This window comes from Bactrocera dorsalis, chromosome 2 (assembly GCF_023373825.1).
Source record: "Bactrocera dorsalis isolate Fly_Bdor chromosome 2, ASM2337382v1, whole genome shotgun sequence".
Lineage (NCBI taxonomy): Eukaryota > Metazoa > Arthropoda > Insecta > Diptera > Tephritidae > Bactrocera > Bactrocera dorsalis.
In genome coordinates this window covers 92,764,214-92,782,105 of record NC_064304.1, presented here as the reverse complement: position 1 = coordinate 92,782,105, position 17,892 = coordinate 92,764,214, and the positions used below count along the sequence as shown (strand labels likewise).

Below are 17,892 nucleotides of genomic sequence, written 5' to 3'. Positions count from 1 at the left end.
ATCCCTGTCCTACTATCTAAGCGTATACTCGCCACTCTGCAGGAGATTGCGCTCCGAAGCATTATATCTACGTTTACCATAATGGCAGCCACTTCTGCTTGTAGGACTCATATTAAATTTCCGCTAATTTCTAACGAATTTTATTCTTTTCATGCTAACATTTTCCTCAAATAAAGCAGTTTTTGCATAATTAAGTTTTCATCGTAAAATCACCACAATGATCGGACAGTCTAAAAGCAAATCTATTTAAGGCTCCTAAAAGCAGAACACCCCCAATCTGCAATGCATAAATCACAACAGCGGCCATCGACACCCCACCGAAGGCTCCAAACCAGCACGCTCCGCTATATGTTTGCGCGCATGTATGCGCAGACGTTTCCGTTATACTCGTTTGTGAGCTTAAAAATAGCTTTTCCACATATCAAATATCAATTTCGCAGCAGTTTCACCTAATCTATTGCGATTGCTCGACAGTTTGTAATTTACATATCCTCGTTATGAGCATATCTTCTCATCTCTCATGTGTACAATAGATTACTTGCGCCTTGCCATATGCTTTCAAAAGCTAACCTCATTGTGACGTCAACAGTTGAACATTGAAATCGGTAGCCGAGGGCAAAGGCGGCTGTAAGAGCCGCAAACAGGCAGGATAAAATTAAAAACGAGTGCCGTAAATGCTGAAAAATGGCATAAAGTGAAGAACGTGGTTTCCACATCTAAAACGAAGATAAATGTTTATAGAAATATAGATACACAAGCACATATATTTTTAGAAAGATGTTCCCTCGTTTATTTCATAGTTGGCTAGCACTGAACGAGTGCTAGGGTGCATGACGTCAGTATGCGATGAAGCGTCAGTCGGGAAACCCCGAAAGCCATTTTACAACATTCACACAGTTACACATTACTATATATGAATGTATGTAAATGTGAGCGCTCATCTTCCGAATGCGACAAGCAGAGCAACAGTTTTCACTTACACTTTTCATTCAAAAGCACGATGTTCCTTAACCTCAAAATTCTCTTCCGCTTTTCATACTTCGCTCCTATACGTTCATATGTATGTATGTAGAATAGTCTGCAGGAATAATATACTTATATGTGCTGTACTGGTTTTACTCACTGACTGCCCTGCGAGAAAAGCTCTGACTTGATAGACGTTTAGAGAACTTTCCCACTTGAATGTGTACGCAAGCAGTACAACTAACAAAATAGTTACTAGAGTGAGCTGAATGGATTTCACATGATGAAATCACTCAAAAAACTGTATTCAGAGAAGAAAAGTTTCTTAACTTAAACTTAAAATCCTATTGCTTGAATCCCAGCTTTACAATTTTCAATATACAGCTTTTGCGGTATGCTTGTTACGCCACAAATGTGAAGGGTTAAGAGCGAACCCAAAAACCTTGCCCTAAAAGCCTTCGAAATCACTTTGAATACGTTCGAAAGCTCTGGAACTCTGAGCATAGAACCAGCTACGAGTATTGCTGAAATAAGGAGAATTAAGATCGAACCGAATCGAAAGTTTTGAAACTCTTACCATAGCTATTGTTAAAGTAAAGAGAATCAGGATCAAATCTAAAAGCTTGCCTTAAAAAGCTTTCGAAACCACTTTGACTACGTTCGAAAGCTCTTGAACTCTTAACATAGAACCAGCTATTGCTGAAAGAAGGATAATTAAGAACGAACCTAAAAGCTTGCCCTAAAAAGCTTTCGAAATCACTTTGAATACGTACGAAAGCTCTGGAACTCTTAGCATAGAGTCAACTATTGCTAAAGTAAATATAATCAAGATCGAATCTAAAAGCTTGCCTTAAAAAGCTTTCGCAATCACTTTTAATTCATTCGAAAGCTCTGGCTCTTAGCATAGAGTCAACTATTGTTGAAAATTGCAAGTGCAACTTAATGAAAAGTAGACAATAAGCGGTCAATAGACCTCGGAAACATCAATTAAGTCAGACTTTTAAGATCGCAATATTTAGCTGAATTTCCAAGCACTCAGTGGACAAAAAAAGTAGAAACATAAACGCCTCAGTAAATTACACTAACACTTGCAATTCTAACTGAACACTCAGCGCCAATAATTCCTACAAGGAATGATACACATTATATACATATGTATATATATGTGCACACATACATAACTAGCTTTATGTGTAAGCGAAGCAGTACAACAATGACGATAAGCAACATCATGGTCAAGGCGCATGTGCCGGCTCTAGGACAAATCGATAAATTATGGGGTAATGCAAAGTCAAGAGCAAGGCAAGGAAGCAATGCTCGTTGTCATATAACCGAGCACACACACACAGATACCATATATGTGTATGTACATGACATGTATTTGAAGCCTAGTGAATGCAACTCGTTGAATGCGAATTTGTATGTCAAATTGTAAACAAATAATGCAAAAATAGAAATGAGGCCGAGTTAGCTTTTATAGCGCGCTTATAGGGACTAAACATGAAAAATATTTTTAAACGGCATAGCAATTTCTATATACAAGTATTCTAGTTTTTTATTAATATTGAATTAATATATTTTTCTACTCTTCTTTAGATTACTAGCAAACACCCAATTATTTGGTTTCAGATGAAAGCTTTCAATAAATGAGCTTTTCTTAAGGCAGCAAATTCTTTCGTTATGGCTGTTAGTAAACTGTGTAAGACTTCTGCATGTATTTAAAAAAGTAAATTTATTGGTGGCATGCATATGCACATACATTGGTTGGGTCGAAAAAGTCTTTTGGTATTTTGTCAATAGATGTAAAAAAAATAAGTTGAAGTTTGATTAGAAATACGAAAAGACTTTAAATAGATTAGTATTTGAGCTTTTCATTCAAACATATAGAATTGAGACAAATTAAGCATTTTTTTTTTTAATATTAAACAAACATTTCTTTTTGCAAAAAAATTATTATTTATTTCTTTATCCGTTACTTTTTCAAGAAATAAACTTAGAAACTATTTATATTTAATAATAAAATGATTAAAATAATAGGAGTGAAAGATTAAGAAGAAAAACGCCATGGCGTATGAGTAATATTTTTCGTGTTTGTGTCTATGAAGGCAAACAAAAATTGATCGGTTGGTTAAGGTTTGCAAATACACTAAAGGTTGTGAATTTATAAATGTAATAATTTTGAATTAAAAAATAAATTTTCATTTTTTAATCCCGGTGGTGGGATTAAACGTTAAATTTTCAATAGTTTCAAACTTTTATAATTTTTAATTTTATAAAATTAAATTAATTAATAATGTTAATAATAATTAATTAATTTTTTTTTTTTAATTTTTTAAGCCTAACATAATTTTTTTTATTTTAGAAATCTAATTTTTCATCCGAGATGTTCATGAATAATAAATTGAGAATTGAAAAAATTTATTTTTTAATATTAATAAAGCACGCAAACGAGAAAAAATCTATTTTTAAGCAATCTACATCTTAATAATATGCTTTGAATTACATTTTTTTGTATTTTTCAATCAAGTATGTGGGATTAAACATTTTTTCGAACTTAAATCCCCATATTTAGGCTTACAAGATAAAAGAATTTAATCCAAATCTTAATTCAATTATTTTTTAATGTATTATCCTGAATATAATAACGTATTTTTTTTTAATTTGTACATTTTAAGGGCCCATTTACAGTTAGGAGGCCGAAAAAAGCGATTTTTCCAGAATCCTCTGAATTAAAAACAAAAGAGATTTGGTTTAAGTAATTTTAAATCTAGTAACAAGAAATAAGCCAAATAAAATAATTTTATATAAAATGGCGGCTGCTGAAAAATATCAATTTTTGACCAAATTTCATTTTTATGTTGTTTATAAAAAAAAATGTTTATCGATGAGATAAAATCTGCGGTTAATCACCAAAAAATATATTTAAGAAGCTCTTGTTAAAATGTGAAACTTTGAGACAGCTTTAGCCAAAAAAAATTTTATTTAATCATCCTAAAATCGACAGCTAATTGTTTACAGCGAAACCAATTTAATACAAAATGCAAAAAAATTAAAAACGCGTGAAAAATTCAATGTAATTCAAAAATTTAGATAATTTCCAGCTGTTCTAGCTAAAAAGAACGCCATGGCGTATGAGTATTACTGTAATAACACGCTCTGTGTCATTTTGAAATTACATAACGCTTAGTACATACAACGTTATAAAGTTTCAGAAAATAAATTGAACGAGTTGAAAAGTGAAAAGCAATACCTAGATATAGTCATGTATATATGTATGTATGTGCGTGTATGTGAGCAGGAAGCAGCAATAAATTTCATATTGCAAGACAAAACTTCGGCAACAAGACTGTAGGCAGTACACACGCACACACACAAACACACGCGGCTTCTATAGCGCGGCGAGCCGACGCCCAGAAGTACAACGCACAAACATATCGAGCAAATAGGAAACGAACACAGAGCATCCTATACAAATGAATGAAATCGATTTTTGCGCATTCACAAATTTTACAAAGTGAGCAACGGCATAAAATTTGTTGCGCTCTTTTCCCTGCAATGTAACAAGCAGCGCAACATTGTGGCAATTGCGGCAACTGCGAGCTGTAAAAGCACAGCAAATAAAGTCTTTACTTAACTCATGTAACAATAAACCGCATAAGTGTGTATACATATAAATATATGTATTTATATATTATATACATATATTTACATGTGCGCGCGTGTGTGTACATTTTTCGGAAATTCACGATGGAGGCGCAAGTTCACTAGACAGCAGTCATATCATCATACGCCTCTATAAGCGACGCAACATGGACGGCCTTGAAAAGCTGGGGAAAGCCGCGCACAGAAACCATGAAACAGTTATGTGCGAATTTCATTGACGACCGTCGTACAAACGAACCGAAGCCATTCATAAAAATTCCATGGCGAGGCGCGCGACATGCGCAATCAACGCGTTTGTAAAGCAACTTCGAATATTCGCATATCGAAAAGTCTGCAAAGCAAACCTCGCGCAGGCGCTTACAACACGCTACCACCCCACCGCTAAAGCCGTCACTCAAGGTCAGCGTAAAATTTTCATTCATAAAATCGAGTAGTACTCTAAAGCGGGGGCGACGACGTACACGTTAAGTGCTTCTAGGAAGCCGCGTAGCGGGCGGTCGGCCGGTTGGTAGATGAAATGAGCGGCTCATGCCTTCCTTTCATTCATGAGAATTGGCTTTTGCGCCTTATGACGGGACCTTTCAGCAGCGACACAGTAGGCCACATGAACATACATATACATATATTTACTATGTAGTCATACACGTATTTATGTGCTTCACTTGTGTGACTTCATTCATAACTTGGCCTGCAGCGCGCATGTAGATAAGTATGTAAATATGAGGAGAGTATAGTACAAAAACAAATTTTCCGAATATTTAATGTTTACACGCATACACGCGCACACGTATCTAAGTAGGTATGTGTATGCGTGCTTCTGCCGGTTGACTGCGTATTCAATTTGCATTACGTCAACAGGGATGGCGCTAAATTAGCGCGAAACGTGCTACAACAAATGTTGCATAAACCACAAGCCTAATGGGTAGATGAACAACTATCGCATTACAAAAATAAACAAAATATTAAATAACTAATTAAAGAGCCCCTAGGATATAAAAATATATCGCCCATAAAGCTAATCTCTTAGTTGGGAAAGGAAGAATATTATATAACAAGTTTTGTTAAGATACATTTTAGCTGGGAACAAATGGCTAATTTTAATAATTTATGCTTCATTCGGCGAAAATTTCTTTCCAGTGAGCGTTATATTGAGATCTGAGAACAGGAAAAATTCGCTGGGGGCCAGATTTGGAGAATGCGGTGGTTGCGGAAGCAATTCGAAGCCCACTACTTCATGGATTTTTGTCATCCTTTCCACTGACTTGTGATACTTAGCATTGTCTTAGCGTAAGAGCACCTTCCTTTTCTTCAAATCTTTGCCGATTTCGTTTTTCAAACTGTCCCGTAATACTATGTAACAATCGCTATTGATGGTTCTTCCTTTTTCAAGGCAGTCAGTAAAAATTATTCCTTGCGCAGCCTAAAATACAGACGCCATAAACTTGCCAGCCGATCGTTGCATTTTTCCACGCTTTGGATGAGGTTCATCGTGTACAGTCCACTCGTATAACTGTCGATTGGACTTCGGAGTGAAACGATGGCGCCATATTTCATCCATTGTCACATACCGACGCAAAAACTCAGATTTACGTCTCTAAATACTGCGCCGAATCCTCACTGTTCCCAGGACAGTCGGGTCTACGTAACCGGTACGGACCCGGATTTTTATCCGGCCAAAGACTGTCAACTCGGCAAAGTTCTGCCGCTACAACAACAACAACATCACCTCTCGAAAGCATGAAGCTTTCAGCTTTTCTACATTTATTTTCTACGCTGAAATTGATCTTTGGTGAAAATAAGGCTAGTAGTGCTGCCTGGCTTTCTGTGTAAATCGTCCATTTCTGTATACGCCCGTAGTTGTTCAGCACATTCACAGGCCTTCTCTATACCTAGTACTTCCGCTTGGATGATGCTATCTGAGTTTGGTAGACGGTAAGATAAAGAGAAGTTCCTCGAAGTCACTACACCGCAGTTCATCTTGGGCCACTCTGTATATATTGAGGCAGTACCATATACTCTTTACCTAATAAACCTCTTCTCCATTCATGTCTATAGGACGAATGATTGAATTTCGGTTTCATTCCTGGATGGCTATAAGCTGTCTTCCTTAACTTCAAAACCAGAAACATTAAATATAAAATTAGAATTGAAGATATCTCTTACATGCCTACTAGTTAAGAATTTGGTCAATGGCACGCCACTTTTATATCACAAAATTAAATAACAAATAACAGAAATTGAGGACACCCTATACTGATATAAATATGTACATATGTATGAACATGTATCTATACATATGTATGTATATGTTTAGAGTTATTCTCCTTATGCTTCGCCATAGATAGTACTGCGGTCTATTGGCGCGTTTTTCCCAAAGGTGGTAGACTCGCCTACACAGCGTCGCCTTGTTTCCAATCATTATATTACATACTCTCAAATTCAATGGGACATTAAGTTATTTAGTCTCGGTTACCACAGTTTAACCGCAGCCGTCGTGTGTCGGGCTGTAGCTTTTAATCGCTTTCATCAATGACATTTACTTACTCCCTCCCTGTTAACTTTCGTTCGGTTTGGAAAATTTCCGCATTTGCTGATTAGAAGCTTTTATGAACGTAATTTAAGTTATTGTGCAGTGTATTTTAACTTTTTTGAGCTCGAGTGGTAGCATATTTGAAATTACAAAATATTTTGGAGACTATAGACGTCAATATACATACATATGTTTGTCATTGAATGGCATTTATAACTGTCCTTGACTACAAATTTTCACAGAACGTTTTAACCACGTAGAAATTTTCTTTATGGTAATACAAATTGAAGGAATTAAATTAGTCAAGATGTGACTTCTTCTATGTGAAAATCCAACGAAATTTTCTCTAAAAATTGTGCACTAAAAATGGTAGCCGTCGTGATTTAGTGGAGACCACTCTAAGACTAAACTTGCGTTATTAAGAAGCAGGCGACAATTTGATGTAGATTCCTTATCCGTCCTTTATTAAGACTGTCGTTCCGTTTCTTCCATTCAGTCAGCCTACTTAAAGATAATAGCAAACGTTGTACATGGATATACATACATACATATAGCTAGTGGTTTTGTCAACCATCTCTTCTGGTGTTAGTTCTGCTGCAAGTGAGCATCTGTCTCTCATACCATACATTCACAGTAAATGATTCCTAAAATTGATTGTTAATTTACCTTTTTTTCTACAGATACACACCCACACTGCTTTTCAACGAATGCGCAAAATGTGGGTTTACCTAAGTACACATATTATCAGATGTCATATGTATGAATGCAATATTTATTTTTTTTTTATTTAAACAGCTGATATTTGTTTGACTTAAAGCTGCGAACACAACAGACACAACTTCAAAAGTTTTTCCAAATACATACATGCATACATATGTATGTACATATGTATATACACTAAAATATATACATATGTATTTATGTGTCCACGCACATGCAGCAAAAACAATTGCATAAAACCTAAATCCAAGGGCCAATTCGCCCACTGTTATGCCATTTTGGCTCTTCGATGCAGGTGTAGGAGTTTAATGGATGCCACAGATTACCACGCTTTACTCAACATATTGCAAAGTTGCACAAGGATAATAATAATATAGATTATTTATGATATTAAATTTATTGAAAAATTTTACTGCTCTTAAGGTATGGCATACATAGGTATTTTAGTTCACAAATATTAAGACACAATATTCCAATAATTAAGCTAGCATTTCGTTAAACATTCTCAATAATGCGAGTGTATTTAATACATACCTACAAGCGAGTACAAACATACAATATAACTTAAGCGGTGTTCAAGTAAAAATTAAACAAAGAAATAAACTAATGATTTTTAATTATTTAAATGCTAAAGGTCTTTTTTTCTTGCTTACCGTTAAAAACGAATTTTCTGCAAACACGAAGCAGCAACCAAAATTAATTTACTCTTAAATTGACACATACAAATGTTAAAACTTAAACCAAATATATAGGACATCACCGGAAAAACCCAAAAATCAAAAGCTTAAATTAATGAATCGTAAATGCGCCAGCACTACGCCTGCGATTCGGTCTCGCTCACGCCCACAATGCTCTGCATGCTCGGCTCGGACTCGGACCGTTTGTGCGTACGTTTTGGCACACGGCATGGCGGTTCCAGTTGAGCGCTATCCTTTGTTGCTGTGCTACTAACATTTAAAGACGTATCGTGGAGTTCTTGTGGTAGCGATAATTCCGGTTCGCTGCGGGCCAGTTCCTCCTCGACAAAAGCACTAGCGTTGGCATTTGGCTCTAATACTTTTTCATTAAGGCATACATCATCCAAGTCTACATCGCTGTTAGAGAATAGCGCTGTAGCACCCAACTCAAGTGAGTTCTTCACGTCCAACTCAACATCGTTCGGATTGAGCGGTACGGTGGACTTTTGTGTTGGTTTAAGAACTTTAGGCGTTGAAGTTGAATTATGCGTTGTTGGTGCAAATGCACCTTGATCTACCGTTACGGAACGCTGAAGTTGGTGAATCGGTTGAATAGGTGATGCAGCAGTATCCGAGCGTGAGCGCGAGTTACTAGGCGTACTGGATAAGGTGGAAAGGCCAGCCATTGTACTAACGCTATTCACATTATTACTACCGCTAGCACCGCCACCGCTACCACCGATCGGTGGTGCATTTGTTACTGAGCTTGGCGTCGAATTGCTTTTCTCGTCCTGATGTTCCTTCATTAATTTACAGGCTTTACCCAAAGCACAAATGGTCAGGCAAATGCGCAAACCCAGCACGAATATGTAAGCCAGGCTAAAAAGTACCCAAGCAGCGACATTATTGAATGAAACTGCCGAATAAATCGCTTTTATCAACACGACGCCAAGTGGAAACGGTATGAAACCCATGCGCCGTGCAACCAAATCTGAATGATCGGAAAAAGCATGCTTCTGCCGTGTCTGAGTCATGTCATAAGCTAAGCTGGTGGTATATTCACGATAAATGTACTCTGGTATCTCGTTAAAGCGCGTAATGAAAGCGTGTTTGATCCAATCAATTAGAACCTCAGTCACTAGCACAGCAATGCAATCGGGTACCATTACGCAGAACTGACTCATACTCCAGTCGAATTCTTTCATTGTTTGTATCATAACAATGAAAAGCAACACGGCTAGATGGAAACGTTCACGTACATCACTACACGTCAGTTGGAAGAGATTATTTTTGTCAAATTTCTTAAACACTGATCCTTTAAGCTCGACGAAATTGTTGGAGATCATTATTGTTAGCAAACCTTTATTGTTTGAATTTACAGCCACATTTAAGGTGGTCGCCTGGAAAAATAATTGCTTAATTATTATAGTACGAAACTGTTGTTACGATTTATATGTGACATACCTGAAACATAATTAGGAAACTATGCAGCAAAACATATATTAGTGCAAAGATAATGTGCGTCAACAGTCCAAAATGTTCACGTTTCGAATTCTTTGGTTCGGTCGCTGTCCAAAAGAGTGCATCAATAGTGTCCTGCCCAAAAGCTGATAATAACCGGTCGCCAACTTCAATCATATTGTAAAAAATGTATAGTTTAATAATCGATTGGGATTTAATTATATGATATACACGATTTGTGTCTACTGATAGCATCAAAAATGTACAGGCAATCCATATTGTGCCTTTAAGTAGATCACAAATTTCTGCCGGTGTCAGTAAACGCTGACTGCGCCTTCGTAATCCTAAGCAACTGGCAATGGGTCGTGAAAACAGTGCCCATGTGGCCAAAACGAAACGTACGGGAAGGAAAGTGTGTATGTATAGGAACGAATCAGCACATTGCATTATACCATAAACAATAAAACGTTCCAGATCGCGGGGTATGCGCATAAAAGAATAAATTTTTTGTCTACGCGCTGTGTAACGTTCCTCATCGTGTTCCAATATGTATCCTCGGGTCAACTCAACCTTGAAAAAGTCCATAAATGAAGGTGATTCTTCTGTGAACAATAAAAAATATACCACTGTTAAATCACCAAAAACGCCACTTGTTTGCACGGATCAACACCAACGCCCACTCACCTTTTTCCCTGTGCTCTTTGTTCTCCACATTTTGTTTTGCGTTGATTCCCTTGGCAGAACTACCAGCACCACTGTTTCTTTTATGTTCATCATCGAAAATTTCATCAACGCGACTATGAAAATTTAGTTCTCCACGAAAACGCAGCTTCTTCGTAGGAGTAACTATATCTGCATCAGCCTTTGCCCGAGACATATTTCGGTGAATAAGCTTGCACAGAAGTGATGTTAAATTGCTTTTATCAGCTGCAGTAGTTTGTTTTTATAATGTTTTGTTTTGGTCTTAAATTGTCAATACTGCAAAATAAGTGTGAACGGATAATCCACAATTAAAAGAAAGCGGAGAATCCAGTGTTGGAATTTGCATGCAGAACTTTAGTATTATATTTTATAAATTACTTGAATAAATACTAGATTTGATTTTCTAAATATTTCCTTTAGATATATGCGTAAAATTTTAATTCACATTAAGGTATAATCAGTCAAGTTGAGTTAGTCACTAAAGTTTATTTAAAAACAACTGGAATATTCTAAATGTACACTACTTCAATTTAATTAAATCATAGCGAGCTTATCACTGTATAAATTTAGATAACCGTTTACATGTTTTTAATCATTCTTAAAGAGAAAAATAAATTAATTTGGTTAAGTAATCAGTTCTTCGAAATTAATTTAGTCAAATTTTGTATAACAAATATATAATTTATAAATAAATTGAGTTGTCTTAGCAAAATACCGAGGAGTTGGCAACTCTTACCTTTTTCCAATTAGCATAAAGCAGCTGATGCATAGACAAGTGAGGAAACGAGCGAAGTGACACTTAAAATGTCATCTAATAAGCTTTCAAATTAGATCGATAAAATATTGCGGAAAAGTGCGAGGAAAATTCCGGTTAGATGAAAATATTGACAAAAAAATAATAAAACGTTGGAGTTAAATGCGCTAATGAAGTGTGCTTAAACATTTAGCAACCAAAGTGTAATTCATAGAAAATGGGTGAAACCGCACCAATGCCTTCGCCAAGCACCCAAGAGGTAGCAAGTACAAGTGTTTCAACCAACAACGAAACGATTACGCAGCAACAGCAGCAGCCTTTGAAGGTGAAGGTGCTGATTATTGGTGCAGGCATGGCAGGACTTTCTGCCGCAAATCATTTTCTTCATAATGGATGCAATGATTTTCGCATTCTTGAAGCACGTAGCCGGATCGGCGGTCGTATTATTTCAATACCGCTTCGTTCACAAAGAGTAAGGGGTTATAAAAACGTATATATGTAATGTGCGTAAGCGATTCATAAAAAAGACAGATTATTTATGGAGTAGGGGAATTGAAAAATATTTAAGAAATTATGTAAGCAACATAGGGCGTTTGTGGCTTTAGTGTGCGTAACTATTTTGTAATATAGCATTTACAACTTGAAAAATATTTGCCAACCAGAAATGAGTTATATATGTATACATCAGAACAGACTAATACGGTTTGCCAAAAATTAGCTCGCACTTCCGCAAAAAAGTTATTTTCGCATGTTGGCTATTATTAGGCTATATCAACACTGTTTCCTGGTATAATCTAATTTCTAATAATTCTGCGTTTGTTTCTAATAATATTTTGAGCATTTGCTTGCAAATAATATTATTTAAACATACGTTGCATATATGCAAATGCGTATACCCTCACGTATGCAATTTTGTTGGTCATAAATATACTTTGCTACTTTTGAAAGGATGCAAAATCCATATAATTATAGTAATCAAAAGTATGCATATATGTATGTACATGAGTACTTCGAACATTAAAAATAAATATTGTTAATAGTACTAAATATATATTTAATATAGATAACTGACTTTCATGCTAATTATACATTAATTTATGCAATATAAGTGTAGGTAGTGCTTACCCACGACTTGCAAACATTCCGAACTTATTATATTACATTATTGCCAGATGCATTATAAAGTGTAATCTTAGATTACCTTAATAGTTTATAACCCATTTTGCTTTTTTTTTTAAGTTATTTCTGGTCAATAGGGATCATATATATAAATAAAAAGTGATAACGAAACTGTGTGAAGTTTACGACAAATATTTAAGTGTTCCTATTATTAATAATTTTATTCAATTATCAAGTGTTAAACAAGTAAATAACCATATGTTTGTTTGGATAAGAACACATGTACTTTAATTGGTGTAAGTACTAGACCCGCACGTAGTCATAATTACCTTGAAAATTACGATTTCGATAGCGATTCGAACGCACAGACATGTGTTTTGGCGATAGACACACACATATAAAGTTATATTACTTAACAATGCTTTTTATAAGCATGTGAAGCTTTGCCGGTAAACGATGAAAACAATTCGATGATACGCCTCAATGCGTTTAGTGCATTTTAGCCAAAAAGTAGAAAACGAAAGTGAAATATACACAACTTGTTAGATTTATATGGTATAAATGAATAGTACTTAGTACTTGTGCATGTGTTTACAATAGTTTTTAGAAAAAAATTAAATGGATGGGCGTACATAAATATGTGCAAAATTTAATTAGCTTAAATGACATGAAATCATCCAGGAATTATAGACTTTATTGTATACTCGTTTACTTGATTTAAATAGAGGCACAGGTACACTCTTGCATACATATCCAAAAACATGTACATATGCATTTAAGTACATAAGTATGATGGTTGGTTGGTACACCTACTGTAATTATCTGTCGCTTCAGCGTAACAATCAACCAGTTTTTGATAAATTCTCACATTACGTATGTGCAATATAACAATAATAAAGTAGAATCAAATTATCGCAGCAGCACAAATTCAAATAATGACAACCAACACGAAGTGCAGACTTAATTGCTTATTATCTGAGAGATCCACAGAATTCGTGCTAATAATGATGTATATTTTAGTTTATGCACTACTTATTGTGGGTAATTTCATTAAAAATATAGATCGCGGGCTATGTGCGTTATATGTACATACATGTATATAATTTCCCAAAACATATATCTATGCAAATGTATTTTAATTTTTATAATTGTTAAATTTATCCAGGTCGAACTTGGCGCCAATTGGATACATGGCGTTTTAGGAAATCCGATTTTTGAGATTGCTGTACAACACGGTCTAGTCAGTGTAGTTAATGTGCCGAAACCACACACGGTTGTTGCCACAACAGAGGATGGCAATCAGGTTCCTTTTAACATTTTGCAAGAGATTTACGAGGCATATGTGTGTTTTATGCGACGATGTGATGAGTATTTTATGTGTCAATACAGCCCACCGCCGGATATTAATAGCGTTGGCGAGCATATTAATTACGAAATTGAAATTTACTTAAGTTCAGTGCAGGATCCGAAGGAAAAGCGCTTGAAACAATTGATCTTCAATTGCTTGCTTAAGCGTGAGACTTGTATTACTGGCTGCACCAATATGAACGAAGTGGATCTGCTGGAATTAGGTACGCCTTTTGTTCTGTTTTAAAATATTTCAAAATATCAAATTTATACTAAATTTCCTTCTTAATTTACTACACAGGCAGTTACACAGAATTGCAAGGCGGAAACATTGTACCACCACAAGGCTACAGTTCTATATTGCGACCACTCTCTGCGTCTATACCTAAAGAGGCAATCATTACTAAATGCCCGGTAAAGAAAATTCATTGGAAACGAAAAAAGACAATTACCGGCCTGGAGACGGTGGATGAGAACTCTGAAGATGATGATTCAGATGATACCGAAAAGACCGTTACTGAAGTGCCGGCAGCAGGTGCTCAAACAGCGTCAGCAGGAAAGCCCAATGATGGTGTCGTACGTGAAAAATCGACTGAGTCAGATGAAAACTGTGATTCGAGTGGCAATTTAGTTGATGCTGCTGTGAGAGTAGACTGTGAAGATGGTCGAACCTTTTACGCTGATCATGTGATATGTACCATACCGTTAGGTGTGCTTAAATCAACACACAAAACGCTCTTCACACCTGAATTACCACATTATAAACAAGAGGCAATTGAGAATTTAATGTTTGGCACGGTTGATAAAATTTTTCTGGAATACGATCGCCCCTTCATGAGCACCTCCATTTCGGAAATAATGCTATTATGGGACGATGACAAGTACGATTTGCATCTTTCGGACGAAGAACGGAATTCAAAGGAGTATTTAAGCAAGAATTGGTACAAAAAGATTTATTCCTTCGCCAAATTGTCTGAAACCTTACTTTTGGGTTGGGTTTCTGGACGAGAGGCTGATTATATGGAGACATTGTCGCATGAGGAAGTGGCAGAGAAATGTACAGAAATATTGCGTGCATTCTTGAAAGACCCGTATGTGCCGAAACCGAAGCTTTGTGTGTGGTATGTAGATATTTGAATTACCTATTTTACAATTTAATTAATTTATTTGTCAAACCTTTGGTTTTAGCACAAGTTGGAAGTCGCAGTCGTACACTCGTGGCTCATACACATCGATACCTATTGGCGCAACACAAGAGGATATTGAATTGTTAGCGCAACCACTTTACGTCAACCCACAAGCGCAGAAGGTGCGTAAATATTTTATTTGTATTCTATGTTTATTTTTTTATTTTAATAAAACCTAATATTGCTTAGAAAATAACTTTCTAAATTAAGCACCTTCATAAATAATAAAACAAAAAAATTCCCTTCACCCATTCAGCCCGCAGTACTGTTCGCCGGCGAGCATACACACTCCAATTTTTATTCAACCGTACATGGTGCCTATTTGACTGGTCGCACTGCCGCTCAGTACTTACTTTCCACAGATGAACCGATCGAAGTCGTTATGGAAGCTGACTCCAGCGATTTGAGCTCCTGGATACAAGGGATTTCGCTGGAATGAAAAGTCTCACTTATACCCACACACACACACACGTCATGATGAAACGAAAGACAAGTGCAACGAAAGTGTAATGAAGTGAGACAGAGTACTTCCATTGATATATTGCACTACGTTTAAGCTTAGTACATGTGAAAGCTTCAGTTGAGCCTTTAACTATTCGCTAACAAGTTGCAGCAGTGTGTATATAGTTAATTTAAGCGATTATATTTAAGATTATTGTGTTTTCTATTTATCGACACCTACTAATAATGCCTCAAAATGTTTGATTTATTTTCGAAATTCATGTTTTGTTTATTCTTTAGCAATTAACTATGCTTAGGTACTTTTATAAAGTGCGATATTCGTGATATGCCTACAAATAGAGAGAATGACAGCAAAAATGGCAATATTTTATTATATTAACATTTTTTTTATTATATGTAACTATAAAAGTCGCAAATTATTTACACATTTAAAATCCGTGCCTCATTTTTTTTTTATAAATTATTTTACACATTTAAAATGCGTGCTAGTTTTTTACAAATTAATGGTTAACTCTTTATATCATTTGCAGAATTGGTTTATATGTGTCACCTTATTTTATTTATTTTTTCTTTGTTTTTGTTAATCCTGCCAAATCATGTTTATGCAAACTTCAATATTTTATAGCATTCACTTTATTATATTTTCATAAATCGTATTTATTTATTTATTGTGCAAAATAAACGCTCCATTGTAATTTAGCTCGTTTTAATTTATATTTTGTACTTTTTAGGAAATTAACATTAAGATTTGTTAACACTTATAATAAATGTGAATGTATGTAGGACAAACTGATATTATATATTTATAAGGTAATGAAATACTTTAGAATTGATTGAATCAAATAATTGACAATTCAATGCTCCTATTCAGTATATTTACCTGTATTTTCAAATAAAGTTTAAACACTATAGACGGTAGCATTAAGAAAGAGTAGATTAAACTTGCAGAAGAGCGAATCTAAGCGAAAGTTCAATGTTGGATCGTTATTTAAGTTATTTAATAGTATTTATTTAACTACAAATACATGCAATATACATACATACGTCACGAATATTACATGTAAACACATATTAAGATTATGCATACACACATTATTCTTAAGAATTGCACAGGAATGAATTGTAGAATATGGACCTTGCGCGTACATACTTTTTGATAAATCCGAGTCGAAAAAAGTTAATTAAGTTGGCGAGTTTGTTACTTGAATGATCAAAGTTGTGGAAAATATCAAACTATATTTTTGTTGTTAGCAAAGACATTGGCTTAAAAGAATATCTAAACGTATAAGGGAAATATACTTATACCTACTTACGTGAATGTATGAATGTATGTAAAATTGTGCGCCATGCACAGCGCTGACTATTTGTAACGTATTTTAAAACGATTATTTATGTTGGAAACAGAAGTTTGTGAAACTAATAATTATTGGAGTTGATATTTCGTTATTTTATTACAAAAATAAAATAGGTGTAGCGAAATTTATATATATATTTCCATATTATGCTGGAGAAACCCAAACATTTCAACGTTCGCCGAAAATATTTATGTTTACTTGACGCCACAAATACTACATAATAAACGAATTAACGTCTAATAAATTGTTATGCTTTTATTTGTGAAAGAAGAAAGTATATATGGAAACATTTTAAAATCCATCACTTACTATAAATTAATATTTTATTCCAAGAAAAAACGTTCACAAATACAATTGATTCCATACATGAATTTGATGATTTTGATAATTTGTTGTTGTTGTTCTTGTTTGATGATAAATGTTAAGTTCCTTAGCGATGTCACGGCCGCTTATGTGACGGTCGTGATCAATCTTTTCCATAATTTCAACGAATATTTCAACGATTTCAAAATATTACGAATTTCTTCATTATTTTCACTCATTTTTGAACAGCTGTAACTTTTGTTCAACTTCCTCGAATTAAATGTTTTTGGGTTAAATGAAGCTTAAAATCTCACCTTTCCAACACAAGATACACAATGTGATTGGCAGCACTGGAGAAATACGACTGCAACGACATATTGACAAAATACGAAAAGACTTTTTCGACTACCCAATATTTTGTGGATTTCTAAAGAACTGCAGTGTCAATTCAAGACCATCAGCGAAGAAATGCATATAATCTCGAAAACGAAGGGACCACGAGAATGTTGGATGTTGTTGGATAAACGGCACTGTCTATAACACCAAACCGAATGTGTATTACTTGCAGTACAGGATTCCAATGTCGCCTAAAGGTAGTGATCTCTGACTTCGAAATCTTCGAAATCATACATATGCATGGTAAATCCAC

General features: G+C 35.1%; 2 protein-coding genes and 1 long non-coding RNA gene across 4 annotated transcripts; 2 read left to right on the top strand and 1 right to left on the bottom strand.

Moving 5' to 3' along the window:
- The first annotated feature begins 7,704 nt into the window (after window positions 1-7,704).
- On the top strand, window positions 7,705-8,026 carry LOC115065747 (uncharacterized). Its single transcript, XR_003845485.2, has 3 exons — window positions 7,705-7,756; window positions 7,837-7,888; window positions 7,952-8,026. It is a non-coding gene; the product is annotated as an uncharacterized LOC115065747 (long non-coding RNA).
- Window positions 8,027-8,254: 228 nt separating this feature from the next.
- On the bottom strand, window positions 8,255-11,015 carry LOC105233780 (protein TAPT1 homolog). The gene is made up of 3 exons (XM_011215938.4): window positions 10,699-11,015; window positions 10,018-10,616; window positions 8,255-9,953 (listed from the first exon to the last, which is right to left on the bottom strand). The coding sequence occupies exons 1-3, from the start codon at window positions 10,889-10,891 to the stop codon at window positions 8,691-8,693; spliced, it is 2,055 nt and encodes a 684-aa protein (XP_011214240.2). The 5' UTR covers window positions 10,892-11,015; the 3' UTR covers window positions 8,255-8,690.
- A 491-nt stretch (window positions 11,016-11,506) lies between these two features.
- Window positions 11,507-16,637, top strand: LOC105233781 (peroxisomal N(1)-acetyl-spermine/spermidine oxidase). 2 transcript variants are annotated; one of them, XM_011215939.4, is made up of 5 exons: window positions 11,507-11,942; window positions 13,755-14,160; window positions 14,238-15,057; window positions 15,125-15,245; window positions 15,380-16,637. In XM_011215939.4, the coding sequence occupies exons 1-5, from the start codon at window positions 11,688-11,690 to the stop codon at window positions 15,560-15,562; spliced, it is 1,785 nt and encodes a 594-aa protein (XP_011214241.1). In that variant the 5' UTR covers window positions 11,507-11,687; the 3' UTR covers window positions 15,563-16,637. The 2 variants fall into 2 exon arrangements, with proteins under 2 accessions (XP_011214241.1, XP_049303330.1); XM_049447373.1 differs by lacking the exon at window positions 11,507-11,942 and adding an exon at window positions 13,127-13,144.
- The last annotated feature ends 1,255 nt before the right edge of the window (window positions 16,638-17,892 follow it).